The sequence below is a fragment of the Notothenia coriiceps genome, unplaced genomic scaffold (genome assembly GCF_000735185.1).
Source record: "Notothenia coriiceps isolate Sejong01 unplaced genomic scaffold, NC01 NC01_scaffold00033885, whole genome shotgun sequence".
Classification (NCBI taxonomy): Eukaryota; Metazoa; Chordata; class Actinopteri; order Perciformes; family Nototheniidae; genus Notothenia; species Notothenia coriiceps.
The window spans coordinates 182,491-197,062 of NW_011366586.1; the positions used below are offsets into that span (position 1 = coordinate 182,491).

General features: G+C 41.0%; 1 protein-coding gene across 1 annotated transcript; it reads left to right on the plus strand.

Annotated features, from left to right (window-relative positions):
- The first annotated feature begins 6,245 nt into the window (after window positions 1-6,245).
- hapln3 (hyaluronan and proteoglycan link protein 3) lies at window positions 6,246-12,844 on the plus strand. The gene is made up of 5 exons (XM_010790207.1): window positions 6,246-6,356; window positions 7,155-7,293; window positions 9,364-9,762; window positions 10,096-10,398; window positions 11,730-12,844. Exons 2-5 carry the CDS (start codon window positions 7,161-7,163, stop codon window positions 12,005-12,007), a joined length of 1,113 nt encoding a protein of 370 aa, XP_010788509.1. The 5' UTR covers window positions 6,246-6,356; window positions 7,155-7,160; the 3' UTR covers window positions 12,008-12,844.
- The last annotated feature ends 1,728 nt before the right edge of the window (window positions 12,845-14,572 follow it).

The following is a 14,572-nucleotide window of genomic DNA, read 5'->3' on the forward strand; positions in this document are numbered from 1 at the left end:
GCCAGCCTAAGGCACACCTGTGCAATAATCATGCTGTCTAATCAGCATCTTGATATGCCACACCTGTGAGGTGGGATGGATTATCTCGGCAAAGGAGAAGTGCTCACTATCACAGATTTTTTCAGATTTGTGAACAATATTTGAGAGAAATTGTTATTTTGTGTATATAGAAAATGTTTTCGATCTTTGAGTTCATCTCATGAAAAATGGGAGCAAAAACAAAAGTGTTGCGTTTATATTTTTGTTCAGTGTAACTTGCAGGATTTTATTTTCACATCGTATGTTGGGAATAGGCTTATATATTTGAGCACATTTTGAAAAAAAAAACATAAAACCAACAATAAATACTAGTTCTAACTTACTTTGTATGAAAGGGGATTAACGCCACATGTGACTTTTTATTTTGGTTTGACCAATGTTTTTTTTTTGTCAGAATTCTAACTATATTCTCAGAATACTACGATTTTGTTGTTGTTTTGAGTTCATTCTCAGAATTCAGTTTTTTCCCCGCAGAATTCTGAAAATAAACATTTCAAGTTAATTTGTCATTTAAAAAATCCTTTTACCAAAAACATTCAGATGAAAGCAAGAGATTGTGACCAACGTTTGTTAACCATCAGAATACCAAGGAAAGATTTTGAGTTTCGAGTTAATTCTGAGAAGAAAATATGTCAGATCAAATCATTATTTGTTTAAGTCAGTAAGTGTATTTTTTACCGACCAAAGGTTGTGGATTATTCAACAAATAATGCCCTATATGTTGAATGTAACTCGGATATTATCTCGCAGAGTTGTGTTGGAAAATATGTGGAATTGAATCCGTCTCGCTGCACATCCATCAGCTCCGTGTCGGCCTCTGTTTGGTTTCCTGGTATGACAGCTGGCTGGGGACGAGCCAAAGGAGGCAGGAAACTGGAGGCACCGCAGCGGGCTCAAACAGGAAGGACCCAGTCCTGGAAAACAACTGCTATTTTAGATTCGGTATGCACCAAGTCAGACAAAACATCTCAAGGGACGTCACCTAAAAGAGGGGAAATCCTATGTTATTTCTGCTCAAATAAATGCTCTTAACTGTGGATCTGACAGGTGATGAGTGGCTTTTATCATAAATACACTTCTTAAATGGCATTTTGTATGTTTAGTTGTTGCTAAACTTGAATCAGAGAGTAACAACAAGATGGGAAATTGTAGTGTTTACTTGTTATTACAGCTCATTTTGCCCTCTATCTTTTAATCACGCTTGAAACCGTCACCCTGAGCCCTGCAGTTCACTCTCCTGTTGGTCTTTTATTGAAACCTTCCTCTCTAATCATTTCAGTCCCGCTGGAAAGACACTCTCCCTCACACACACACACACACACACACACACACACACACACACACACACACACACACACACACACACACCTTTTTGGGGTCTGACCTCTGTATGACGAGTCTCTGCTAATGACAATGTGTGACTTCAGACACGATCACCTGCTCTGACTCAAACACAAACACACACAGTCATCTCTTCGGGCTTCTCTCGACCTGAATGTTGCTGTTCTTGCAGAAATTACACCCCCAGTGCAGAGGGGCTGCTGGTATTTGGGGCCCCGGGCCAAAAGCTTTCATGTGGGGCTTTGGGAAGAGCAGCGGTCTGTCTCTTCAAACACACTGGGAGATAATGGCTTAGAGACACACAGGGAGGGTGGCTGAGAGCGGGGGGGGCGTCGTTAACAGACACTAAAGAGAGGGTTTAGTGGTTGTTAATGACTTATCTCTCTGCCTTTTACAATGTTATGATGTTTATTTTATTTGGTGATAAAAGTAATTTACTGCATCACTATCATCCATTAACAGGACGACCCAGAAGTAAGCATTGCAACGGCTTCCTCGACAAAAAGCAGTGTGATCTTTCCATTGGATTTCAGTATAATGCAGAAAATAAGCTTTGTAACAAACAGGTTTATGACTTATTTACTTAGCACGTGTTAATCAGCAGAACCATCTCCATATAGGTACAACCGTCTGTGATCTTTAAAGCATAAATGCAATTGGCAGAAGAAAAAAGCCAATGTTTATAGAGAAACTACATCATGGTGTCATGACTGTGCATCACCAACTCTAAGCTAAAGGTGGACTCGTGTAGGCGTGATGACGTTTACTTTTCTTATTTAGTAACTTGTTAGCAGCCGACATTTTTCTGACACACTTATTGACTGATGTGTTTTTTGTCATAGAATAAAACGTGAACATCTCCTCCTCCTGTGTTAACCACAGACTTTATCTCAGGTGTCTAACTACAGAGACTTTTGAAAACCATTGTCTTCAAGACAAGGGAACCAAAAGTGTTCAAATGCAAACTCACTTCCAGGTTGGAGGACTCATTCCTGCACCACTGTATACCGTAGACTACATGCCACAGGAGCAATGACCCAAGGACACTTTGCATGTTAAATGTAGAGGATGGGGACCGTGGTATAAGTAGACACACATTTTTTGGGGGCATTTTTGGTTTGTAAAAATAGATATACAGATACGGGACAACACGTAAGGCAACCAACTGCATTAAAACTCTGTGGTCAGTCTTTGTGCATGATGCTCATTACAAAATTAGCTATCGTGGCGTCCCCCTATTTACCAAATTTCATTGCAATCCATTCATTAGATGTAGAGATATTTGACTCATAAAAACACATGCTTAAATAAAAGTTAGAGGAATATGAGTCAGTAGCATTCATTCTCTTGGAACCGTGAATTATAGCAGTGTTTCGTGGCATCCATAGTACCGTAGTTGAAATATTTCCGTCTGCACCGACGTGGTGCACCACTCTCTCCGAGGTTCCCTGGAGAGCTGTGTTGTGGCTTAAAAGGAAATCCCAGGCAAGGAAGTGAGCCCTTCTGAACCTGTCATAGATATTTTTCTTTCAAAGCAAATATTTCAGATGGAAGTGAAGAGAAGAAGGAACGAGTGGTTTCAGTGCGTCAATGATGAGTGAAGATGCAAGCATTCAAAAAATGCACCGAAATCTTAACCGTAGATTAATTAACTTATTTTAACCTTGTTTTAGTGACAAATCCGAGAATAATCTCCTATTTGTATGACTGTGTCAATGAATCATCATCTCAGTTTCCACATGGTGTAAGTTTGTTGGGAGGAACTCAATGAAATTGCTGTTTGTGGTAAGAGGAGGAGTGGCAGACTCACAGTTGCTGTGGGTTTGTGGACAGACAGAAAAGAAAGTGAGAATGAAGGGAGGAAGAGAAGGAGAACAACATGGTGGGTTCAGTTTATGGGAAACCACAACTGATGAGGTTTGTTGTGATCCAGATCTGGGATTGTCTGCTACAGATTTAATCCCTCACTTAACGTAGATTGAATGTCGGCAAGGTCACATCAAGTCAAACTGAACGTCAAGGGCCCATAAGTGAAAATAAATATGCATAATATCAAAGAATTGTCTACTTTTTTCTTAAAAGGGAGACATGTTGTTGTGGGGTCGTATGAGGTACTTCTCCATAGTCAGTTTGCACAGCTAATACAGCTAAATGTATTCTAAAGGAAAGGTCATTTGACTGCTTTCCCTCGCTGTGAGACTGCAATACCATCTATGTTTACAGCAGGGAACTAAAGTTGTGATCTATTATCCCTTCAAAGTCACCAGACTCCATCGACAAAAACAGTCATTTTACCGTGGGCCGGGGGATCACAGAAGATACTGCTGTCGCTATTGGTTGTCTTATTTTTTGTGTTCCTTTGAATTTTGTAAAGCAGAACTAAATACTGTTTAACCAAAGTCACACAAAAACATAAACAAACCATCTGATCAAGGCAGAATAAATGCAGCATCTCCCAGGTGCTACAGTATGAGGTCAAATGACTGTTTTTGTCAATGGAGTCTGGTGGCTTTGAAGAGACATTGAAAAGCTTCAGATCTCAGAAAAGCACTGACAGTAAGCAGTGAAATTATACCAAAAAAAGGTACAGTTAAAATCATATAAACCTTTTTTAGAGGCTGAATTGCGTTGTGCTGCTAAAGAAGTTAACTGCTTTGCTCCTGTTTCAGTATTTATACTTTATTCTCCAAACTATGGTCAATATCATATAACAGCCGATGGTGGTAATACACTGACAAGGACCTCATTCAACCCCATTTCAAAACATCTGAACTCTCCCTTTATTCTAATTTCATTTTAGAGGACGGAAGAGTATGATGGCAGAAATGTAGGAATGTGGTAAATACACAAATTGTAACCTTGATTAGTGACCACAAGTGATTTAAAATGAAACCCTCAACTTCCTCGTCGTCTTCCAGCGGCTCGACATCTCTTGATCTTGGGTTTTTGTTATTCGGGCCGGGTGTCAGTCCAGTCAGAAGAAAAACTGCTGTGGCTTCAGAGCGCTGACCGAGTTGCGTGCAGGACTTTCAGACTTTAAATATGGTGTTGTGTGTCGTGTTGTGGCTCTTCTGGGGACAATAAATATCACTTTCAGGATTCACGTTGTGCTCGTGTCGGGAGGGCAGCTTCCATCTGCACCGTGAAAACCAGCCAGATATTCGGGCAGCAGCTCCTTCTCTTTCGGTCCCACTGGAGAACTGGAATTGCTATTGTTTTCCAACACGGCTGCTATTATTTCCACCAACGATTGAAATATGAGGCCATGTGGCAATATCTGCTGTGTTACTTGAGGGCATGGCCGAACAGGGGGCATTCAATAACAAGTCTATCAGGAAAGGAGAAGTTGGCAGCAGGTTGTTGCTGTTCAAAACAACTTTCACACCTAATTGTTTTTCCAAAAACCTTCCATATATCTTGGTAATTTAAAAAACACGCACTTTGTTCTGGATCTTAACTCTTAGGACATTATAATCTAACACAATACAAACACAGACACTGTTGATGACTGTAAAAGATGACACTCTTGTACACTTCAAGAGACAGAATACTTCCAAAAAATCAGTCTGAAGATGTGTCTGAAGATGATCTTAAATGTTAACTCTCTGTCACACAAAGCCAACACTCGCATGACAATGTGGATATTTGGACCATCAATGGTTTCCTGTCAATATTCAACCTTTTTAAGCAGGAAACACAGATAGTAGAATAGCTGTCATTGTACAGCACAAAGGGTTCCCTATACGACAATGATTAAACCAACATGATAACAAAACAACAAGGCCTGCTTCTAGAAGTTTTTCTTGGTTTCTCCATCACCTGCCCAACATTTTTTATTTAAAGGATTAAGATAATGTTTCTATCAACAGCTCATGATGACAAATTAAAATGGAAAAAACACTTGACACCTCATTTATATTTTAAAATCCAGGGTTGGTCTAGGTTGCGTCATTTTGAAAAAATGCACACCTGCGTTGTTAAGTGTTAATGAGGACTTTCCTCGGCTGTTAAATGGACCTTAACCTATTCAAATGACCAGGGTTGTATTGTTTGCTTTCATGAAGCTACAACATGTTGAAGCCTTATATTCTTTATTTGAATAAACAAGATATTGCACATCCCAAATGGGTTGAAAAAGTTTGGGAAGGCGATCCTTTGAAGGGATGAGACGGAAATAGGTCAACTGTTTTGACTCGACCCCTGTTCATTTTTAAACAATGATGCTAACAGAATTGAGGTGGCATCTGTCTGCAAGATGTGCTGACGTGGCGTATCTGTACGGGTATTTGTATTAGTTTCACAGTTTTCACAATAAGTCAATAAAGTCTTACGAATATAAGCAGAACAATTACCCATGTGACTGATCTTCTATTTAGTTTGTCTAGTTATATCATAAGTGTTGCTTGATTTGTAGTAAGTTGAGGAGGAGCCTCACATTTTGTATTACACCATCTGTCTTAACTGTGGTATTTTGTATTACGTAAAGTACATGTTCCACTACTGAGAACTGTTATAATGAAGTAAAACTATTAAAATAAGGGAAAAGCAGAATATTATTGTATTTGTGAAGTTGGAAACATTAAAAATATGCATGTGTGCATGTTAAATGACTCAAACGATGAAAAAAAGTTGTCAATTAATTATTTGTTTCAAGTAAAAGCATCACATGAAGAGAAAAGGCTTAAGAAAAGCACAAATACCTCAAATGTGTGATTAATTACGAGTATAAGTACTGGTGTTTTATTTTTTGTTATGTTTTATGGTCTGGTGCATGATGTGAGGTCACTGCTCACTTCAAAGGGGATGCCTCGTCGCGTGACGTAGCGCTCGTGCTGCTCTCAGTGTGTCTGAGCGAGGCAGAGGATGAGGAGGAGATGATCTGAAGACGCTGAGAGGACTGCTGCTTTCTGTGTGACTCACTTTACGACTTCTTGGTTCCCATAGACGGACGATAAAGCGGAGGATTTACCCCGGAGGTATTTCACTGTTTGGCTTTTTCTTTAGTTTTCATTCTTGATTTACGGGTGAATTTTAGAGCGATGGTAGCCTAATAATTCCGTTAGTCAACAGAGAGTAGTAACACTGTATAGGCTATACCTTGTAAAGCAGCACGGAAGAAGTCATTAAAATGTAATGTATGTAATGATTAAATTAACATATACTTATTATAATCATAGCGTTATTGGGGTTGGGTTGATATAGGGGGTTGCAATCTTTAAAGGCAGAGAAAGAGAATTGGAAGGAGATAATTGAATATATTAAACGTATTTGTCTAATGACAGGGGTTTGAGAGAAGTTTATTTAGTTCCTAATAGATTGATAGTCTATAATGTCATAAAATAAAACGAGTGATAAATGTTTTTTATATACTTTGACGTTATTTGTATTAATGTAGGATGAAAGTAGGCTGTGTTTAACAACCATTGTGAACACACCAAACATTCTTTCATCTAAAACGCTGGAAAGGAAGCTCATGTTTTATTTACGTATTTATTTACATTTGTATTAATGTAATGCAATACTGATTCTGACATTGGATTATCAGCACTCCACCGTCTCCTTTGAGTCACATATTTTAGGGATTTTGAAAGAGAATTAAATACCTCTTTAATACAGATGATTTAATACAATTGCGTGCATCGAATTAATTGCTTGCCAGTGTGTGATTCATCGGCGTCCTCCTCTTGGTATATATGTTGCCAATATTAGTAATTGTCTTGACAGCAGAGCAGATAGGGGTTCACTCAGTATGTGTTGTGACGGTTGCTCCGCAGATCACCATGCTGACCCCGCTGCGCTCCCTGCTGGCCGCCAGCCTGCTGCTGCTGCTGCCCGGCTCTCAGGCCTGGAGCCCCCGCTACAACAACGGCTTTCACTACCAGGACATCAGCCATGGAAACGGAAACGGAGAGAGTAAGTGTGTGTGTGTGTGTGTGTGTGTGTGTGTGTGTGTGTGTGTGTGTGTGTGTGTGTGTGTGTGTGTGTGTGTTTAATTTAATTTATTTGTTTTATGTCCAATATATATTCATGTTGCATTGTTGGAGGAGCCTGTGACTTAAGTTTTTCATTGCCATATCTACTAACTATGGATATGGATATATTTCCATGTTATGCTTACTTCTACTCCACTACTAAAGGGAAATATTGTACCCTTTACACTACAGAATGTATTTGATACCTTAAGTTATTGGTTCATTTCCATATTCAGATTGATAATAGCCCTACAAAATATTTAAAGAAATTATTATTGCAGGCAGCAAATGAAGTAGTTGAAATGTGCTCCTTTACTCACTTAAACATTAGTTAGACTTGCGTATGAATGCAACAATGATTATAATCAAGTGATGATTCTGAAATGGGGCAGTCTGCATGATGCATACTCTTATTTTGATATGTGAAAGCTAATATTTTGTTTGTTTTTTTGTAAAACTTTAAATACTGTTTGCTTGAAACAAAATATTTGACACAATCAGAGCAAGTCAGAACTTTGAATACTATCTCCACCTCTGCTGTGTGTGAGAAGCAGATTAATAACATGGTTCATTTGTTTACATCACAGCAGCTGGATGTGCTGGGAGGAGGGGTGGAAATAACAAACTCTGTAGTTATTGATGTTGTTTTTGTAACGGTTGACCTGTGTGAGTGTGGTGAACATATCTGTTTGTGTTGCACTAAACAAAAATATAGACCTATCCAAAGTAATTAGTAGCGTTTATTTGTGTATACAGGAAATAATATAAGACATTTGGGACCACTGTTAACATTAAAATCATAGACTGTATACAAAGTTGGAAACACAGACTCATTGACGTAAACTGTCCTGCAGGGGGCGTACATTCTGTGTTTGATGTCAGACCAGTCGAGGGTTAGAATATGACTGAACACATCTTTCTCAGGGCAGTTTCTCTAAATGCATTTGTGTGAATAATAACATTTATGATTACGCTCTAATCCATGAAGTTTGGCCAGAGAGACTGTATTGATGTTTTTAGTAACACCTTAGTTTAACAGGTAAGCATGTCCACTGTGAGGTCCGTGCAGATGTGAAATGATGCTGATTCAAAACAGCTGCAAAATTAATCAAAAATATCAGTGCCCCAACTTAACTCCTGTAAAAATTGTCTTCCTATGTTTATGTGTTGCACAATAACATCAATGCAACTTCCTTAATATACTTATTAACCTGGCAATAAACTGAATTCTGATTCTGGTTAAAAATCTGTGGGACCTTGTGGGATGGTGGATTTAAGACAAAGTGCTCCATTACATGACCAGTGAGGAGTAAAGGCACATATCAGAAAGATTTAGCTTTAATAATCCTATAAATATATATTCTTAAAGGTCCCCTATTATACTGTTTTTCATCAATATGGTATAGGTCTCAGATATATACAAAACATGTCTCTGATTGGCTGAAACACCAAACAGATCATTGCAGCATTACCCATAATCCTCTCTGTTTCAGCCCTGTTTCCAAAGTGCTGATTCTCTGTCTGTTACTTTAGATGAAAATAAGGAGCCCCTCCCCACGCCCCTCTGAGAGAGATTTGGTTACAAAGAACACAATGGTGCTCTTGGAGGAGATTCAGGTGATAAGGTGTGGGGGGGTTACCTTGGTTGCTGATTGGCTAATGGTTACACAAGCCAAAACATCGTTCTTACATCATAAAGTGGCCGAAATCTGATCAGCTCATTTTCAGACAGGTTGTTATATAAATGGATCGCGACAAAAAGAGAGGGAATCTTTTTTCCACATGTTGATGTAGAAGAGACATGAAGTAGTGGATTTTGCATAATCAATCAATGTTTATTTATATAGCCCAATATCACAAATGTTACATTTGTCTCAGTGGACTTCACAGTTTGTACAGAATATCAGTATGACAATACGACACCCTCTGTCCTTAGACCCTCACATCGTACAAGGAAAAACTTTCGCATAATAGGCGACCTTTAATATTTCAGTTCTTGTGTCTTCTCTAGTCTACTTTAACGGGGTGCGCCTCCTGGTGGAATCCCCTGAGATCTCGGTGTCGGCCTCCAGGGGCAGCAGTGTCACGCTGCCCTGCCACTTCCACTACGAACCCGAGCCCTCTGCGCCTCGCAGGACTCGGGTCAAATGGTCGTGGCTTCCCGCCAACACCGTCAGTGCACCCGTGTCCCCGCAAGACCTCGCCATGGAAACGGAGGTCATGGTGGCCATGGGCAACCGTCACCGCAGCTACGGCAGCTTTAAGGGAAGGGTCCGTCTGCGACGCTCGGCCCCGGGCGACATGTCGTTGGTGATCAACGGGCTGCAGCTCAACGACACGGGGAGATACCGCTGTGAGGTGATCGATGGCCTGGAGGACGAGAGTGTGACGGTGGACCTGGAGATGAGGGGTGAGGAGAGTGTGTGAGTGTGAACTGTAGATGAGGGGTGTGTGCATGTCATGTCCTTCAAAAAGCCAAAATCTTAGTTTAGGAGACTATGTGGTCCTTCCATCATAGTCCCCGCTGCAAGGACACTACTTCGCCAAGAGGAGAGAGGCTGGCCTTTTTGACAGAAGTGAAACAGAACAAATTCAACTGGTGCACCTTTCAATCATACTTACCAAAATCCTTTTCATTCATAATCATTGCTCTTTCTTAATGGACAGTATCTGACCACCAGGTCTATGTCTATGTCTATGTATCACCTTAAAAGCTAATTTCTAACCTCTCCTCCCTCTGTAGGTGTGGTGTTCCCCTACTTCTCTCAGAAAGGACGCTACCTTTTTAACTTCTTTGAGGCCAAAAAGGCGTGCAAGGATCAGGAGGCCACGCTGGCTACATTTGAGCAGCTCTTCACGGCGTGGGATGAGGGGCTGGACTGGTGTAACGCCGGCTGGTTGGCTGACGGCACAGTGCAGTATCCAATCACAGCCTCTCGTGACGGATGTGGTGGAGATGACTTAGCTCCTGGTCTGCGCAGCTATGGACAACGACATCGCCTCCTCCACCACTACGACGCCTTCTGCTTCTCCGCCTCTGTCAAGGGTCAGTATGACTGATTGGGAACTTTTCAAAAGGTGCAAGATATGGCCATAGATATCTACTTATTCTGGTGCAAAGATATCTAATGAACTTAATGAACAGTCTAGGCCCATTCTTTCTTGTAATGCCACTTCCTCCTCGAGATGCAACACTGGCCGTTTCTCAATCGCGAGGATGCTTGCTTGGTAGCACATGTCTTCCGAGTCACTTCCTTCAGAAGCTAGGCAAGAATCCTTCCTGGCATTCGGAAAACGAAGAGTGGAACAGGCTAGCAAGTGTGCAGGTGTGCGTCATATGAGAGGCCCCGCCTTACATTTTCCGCCACAGATTTGGGGAAATTGGTCCGTGCGCAAAGCATTGTGGGGATTTGAAGGACGCGAAGTCTACCCATGTGCAGCCTCGAAATTACCCCCAAACCAAGGACGCGGCCTCAGTGGAATTCCAAGTATGCTGGAGATTGGAACAGTCCTTCGGCGGCACTCGATGACGTAGTATGCTTGAAATATTGGCTTGGAAGCCAGTTTCCTCGCGATTGAGAAATAGCCAGTGAGTCACTAGTGTCCAGTTTCTACTTATTAAAGAATGAAACAACAATCTAAGAATATATACGAAAGACCAGAGAAGTAGAGCCGTCCGAGGCCATGTCAAATTTCACGTTGAAAGTACAAGGTCAGTTTATTGGATTCAATCCAATGAGGCAGAAACAAAAACGACTCGTTCGCCTCGCCTTTGGTTGGTGGTTTTGGTTTTGCCTCGTATTCGGGTAACACAAAACCGGCGATAGGGTTGTGTTTGGCTGAGATTGAGCTTCTGTAGACGCTAACTGAAGGTCCATCTCCAATTTCCTTTGCCCCTCTTCCTCATGTGGTCTAATGGTGGCAGACATGATGAGGCTAAAGTATAGGTTGTTTTTCAGTTTCTGTAGAGTCAGATTTAGTTTGTTAAATACAGTTTACATGAAATGCAGCTCCCGGTTTCTTTCACAGTAAACACAAAGATGGCTAGCACGCGCTATTTTAACCTACTAGGCCTTTTTATACGGCTGATAGGCGTGTGGCGCAGTGGATAGAGCGTTGGTCTGGGGATCAAATGGTCAAAGGTTCAAACCCCACTGCGGTCAGCATGTCGTTGTGTCCCTGAGACACTTCCCCCCAAATTGCTCCTGTGGAGATTGTCCACAGTATTGAGTATGTAAGTCGCTTTGGGTAAAAGCGTCTAACAAGTAACATGTAATGATACATGTAGATTTAGACTGTCTACTCCTAGGCATTGCACACTGCATCTTCAAACCCAAATACATCAAGTTTAATCCCTATGATTCTCTTCTGATTTAGGGACCGTGTACTTCTTAAAGCACCACACCAAGCTCAACTTCACAGAAGCGGTCCAGGCTTGTGCCAGTGATGGAAGTCAAATTGCCAAAGTGGGCCAGATGTACGCCGCCTGGAGGCTGATGGGGTTGGACCGCTGTGACGCCGGATGGTTGGCTGACGGGAGCGTCCGTTATCCCATCACAAAGGCCCGAGCTAACTGCGGCCCACCAGGACCAGGGGTGCGTAGTTTTGGGTTCCCCCCTCTGAGCCTGAAATTTGCCGTCTACTGTTATCGGTAGATGCTTCGGCTCAAAATAAGACAAACAGCGCATTGGTTCAAAACTGGGTTTGTGAGGTTAGCATTAGCTATAGCCTGGGAGCAAATTAGCAGTTTCTTCATTTCTGAGCTATTTCAGTCCATTTGGGTTAGTCACACTCCACCTCCGTAAGACTGTATTCGTATTGAACTTTAGTACCGACAAACTGTGTTTAAATGTGTACATTTATCATGGGGTGCCATTTGTACTTAAACAAATGTCTCTGTAGGCTATATGGCCAGAACAAGAACATTACACCCACGTCTCAATACAAAACCATGGACATTAGCATGCTGCTTATACAGCTACAATATTTTTAAATCCTATTTTATAGGTTGATATTGGGCAATAAGGCTCACTGTCTGTGTTCCAGTTCATCTCAGAGGTGTCGGTGGGTTTCGGGCAACTTTTGGGTGTGCCTTGGTAAAAAGCACCTTGTCGGATGAGGTAGTGAAGAGGGTTTTCCTCTCAGATCTTTCCAGCTGGTCCATGATTGTACTCTCATTTACTCTCGGTAACTCTTTTTGACTTTCTAACACTGTGAAATATACTGGAGTCTTTGTATGTCTTTGTATCCCATTAGAGAAGTGTAATGCATCTCTTTTTGCATTTTTCTGGGCGATTAAGAGTAGTGCTCTGTGATGGAGAAACCAGAATTTAAGAGTAAGTATCTGTATTGTTTTTATGTTTAAACTACCTTACCTTGTTTACATCCTTTGTGGAAGAAGAAGCAGTGTTTCATCAAATACTTATGTATCTATTGGTTTTGTGTTTCATTGTATATGTATATGCATTTGTAATGTTTTCTACAAATAAATAAATAGACTACTGTAAAGATGTCTTCATATAAAGTGCATTGGTTATAATATTGGGTGATTTAGGAAAAATATAATTTCATACATCAAAGTTATTGCAGACGGAAAATGTGTAGTTTCGTGTCTCTTTGTGGTCCTTTGACCCGTTTGTGTCTCATAATTGTTTTACGGCTTTTTGTAGTAATTATGCGTCCCAACACTTTGGTCCGCTGGGGATGTGCCCTGTAGATATTTTAGTAATCCGTCCATGCAAGTACAACTACTAGAAATCATAAGAAATAGTTTGGTAGATTAGCAGGAGTGTTGTTAGAGAATGGAGGACTGATTAGCCACTGATGCTAAACCCCTGGAGACACCGTGATAACAGCTGAAGAGGATGGGTTTCACCATGAGCAGAGAATCTCTTTTCTTTTACTGCTGTTTTGGACCATGTGATGGTTTCGAAGGCTCGAAATCCACTTCAAAGCCTTGGTACGGTGCATGGGGGAAACAGAGTCCAGTCTTGCTGCTTTGGGTGAGTCAAACGTTTGTTAACCTACAGTTATAAAGCTAAGTTTGAATGTATGCATGCTAAGGCTAGCAGGTTTGCATAATACCTTGTTAACATGCTAGCAGGCTTAGCCATTAGCTTTTCAAAGTCACCAGCTAGGGCTAGCTAGCTTAGTAAGCAACGTCTATCCGTTAAGTTAAGCGTTTTTTGGGCGGGGGTTTTGGATGACAAGAAACACACTAAAAATAAAAATTAAGCTATTGAGAATAAAAGGAAGAGCCATGTATTTTATAACTAACAAATGCTGAACAACGCCACCTTTTTGTCTGTTTTCTTTTTAATGGGACCATCATTTACTGAATGAATATCAGGAGAACATTTTAAACTAGCAATTTAGACCATAAAGTGATTAGGAACATGTCTAAGAAAGTAGTAAAAAAGTGATGAATTAATTTCTCATAGACTTTTATACAAGCTAACTTATCTTTCTCCCCCTGCTGGCCATTAATGATAATGCGTGTTTAAGACTTAATGAATTGAAAAGGTTGTCACTTAGTGGCTAAATACTGATTATCGGTTCTCAAATTAATAACATGTTTAGATTTTTGTTATGCTTTGAATTTGCTGGATTTATGAAACACTGATGTTTTCAGTGATTTGTGTGAACCACCCCTGGTTGGTGTGGCTCTCAAGGTGTGATACAGTTTCACTCACAGTCCAAACAGGAATGCCAGGGTAGAGAGGTGAGATGGGTACGTGACTCGTACAAAACAGCCACTGTATGTAAACAGCGTCTCTCTGTCTGGGCGCGAGATGCACTTTTAGATGAGTGGGGTCGAAACGTTACTACGCCCTCCTGCATCCCGGTGTGAACAGTAGTCCCAGTGATTATATGGTCAGCTAGTTTTTCATAAACACGTCCTATTTACACCTGAACACACACACATAAACACACACAGGGATTACATGCCTACACGTACACATCAGATTAATGTACACACACACACACACACACACACACACACACACACACACACACACACACACACACACACACGCATATACAGTGTCACTGTGCAAACGTTCCGCACGTGCACTTGTATACATACAGAGAAGATCTGTTTGAGGCGACTGACGGGATGAAGGTAGGCGCTGTCGAAGAAGGAGGAGGTGAGGACTGTGAGTTTTTCACGGTTGGGTTCCACAGGAAGGTGAAAACAAACTAAATGCCAGGTTTGTTCC

What these genes read in the sequence shown, in the direction of transcription:
- hapln3 (XM_010790207.1), top strand. Translation starts at nt 7,161, where the DNA reads ATGCTGACCCCGCTGCGCTCCCTGCTGGCCGCCAGCCTGCTGCTGCTG. An exon ending in GGTGGACCTGGAGATGAGGG is followed by an intron (nt 9,763 to 10,095) that starts GTGAGGAGAGTG and finishes CTCCCTCTGTAG; the next exon opens with GTGTGGTGTTCCCCTACTTC. An exon ending in CTTCTCCGCCTCTGTCAAGG is followed by an intron (nt 10,399 to 11,729) that starts GTCAGTATGACT and finishes CTTCTGATTTAG; the next exon opens with GGACCGTGTACTTCTTAAAG.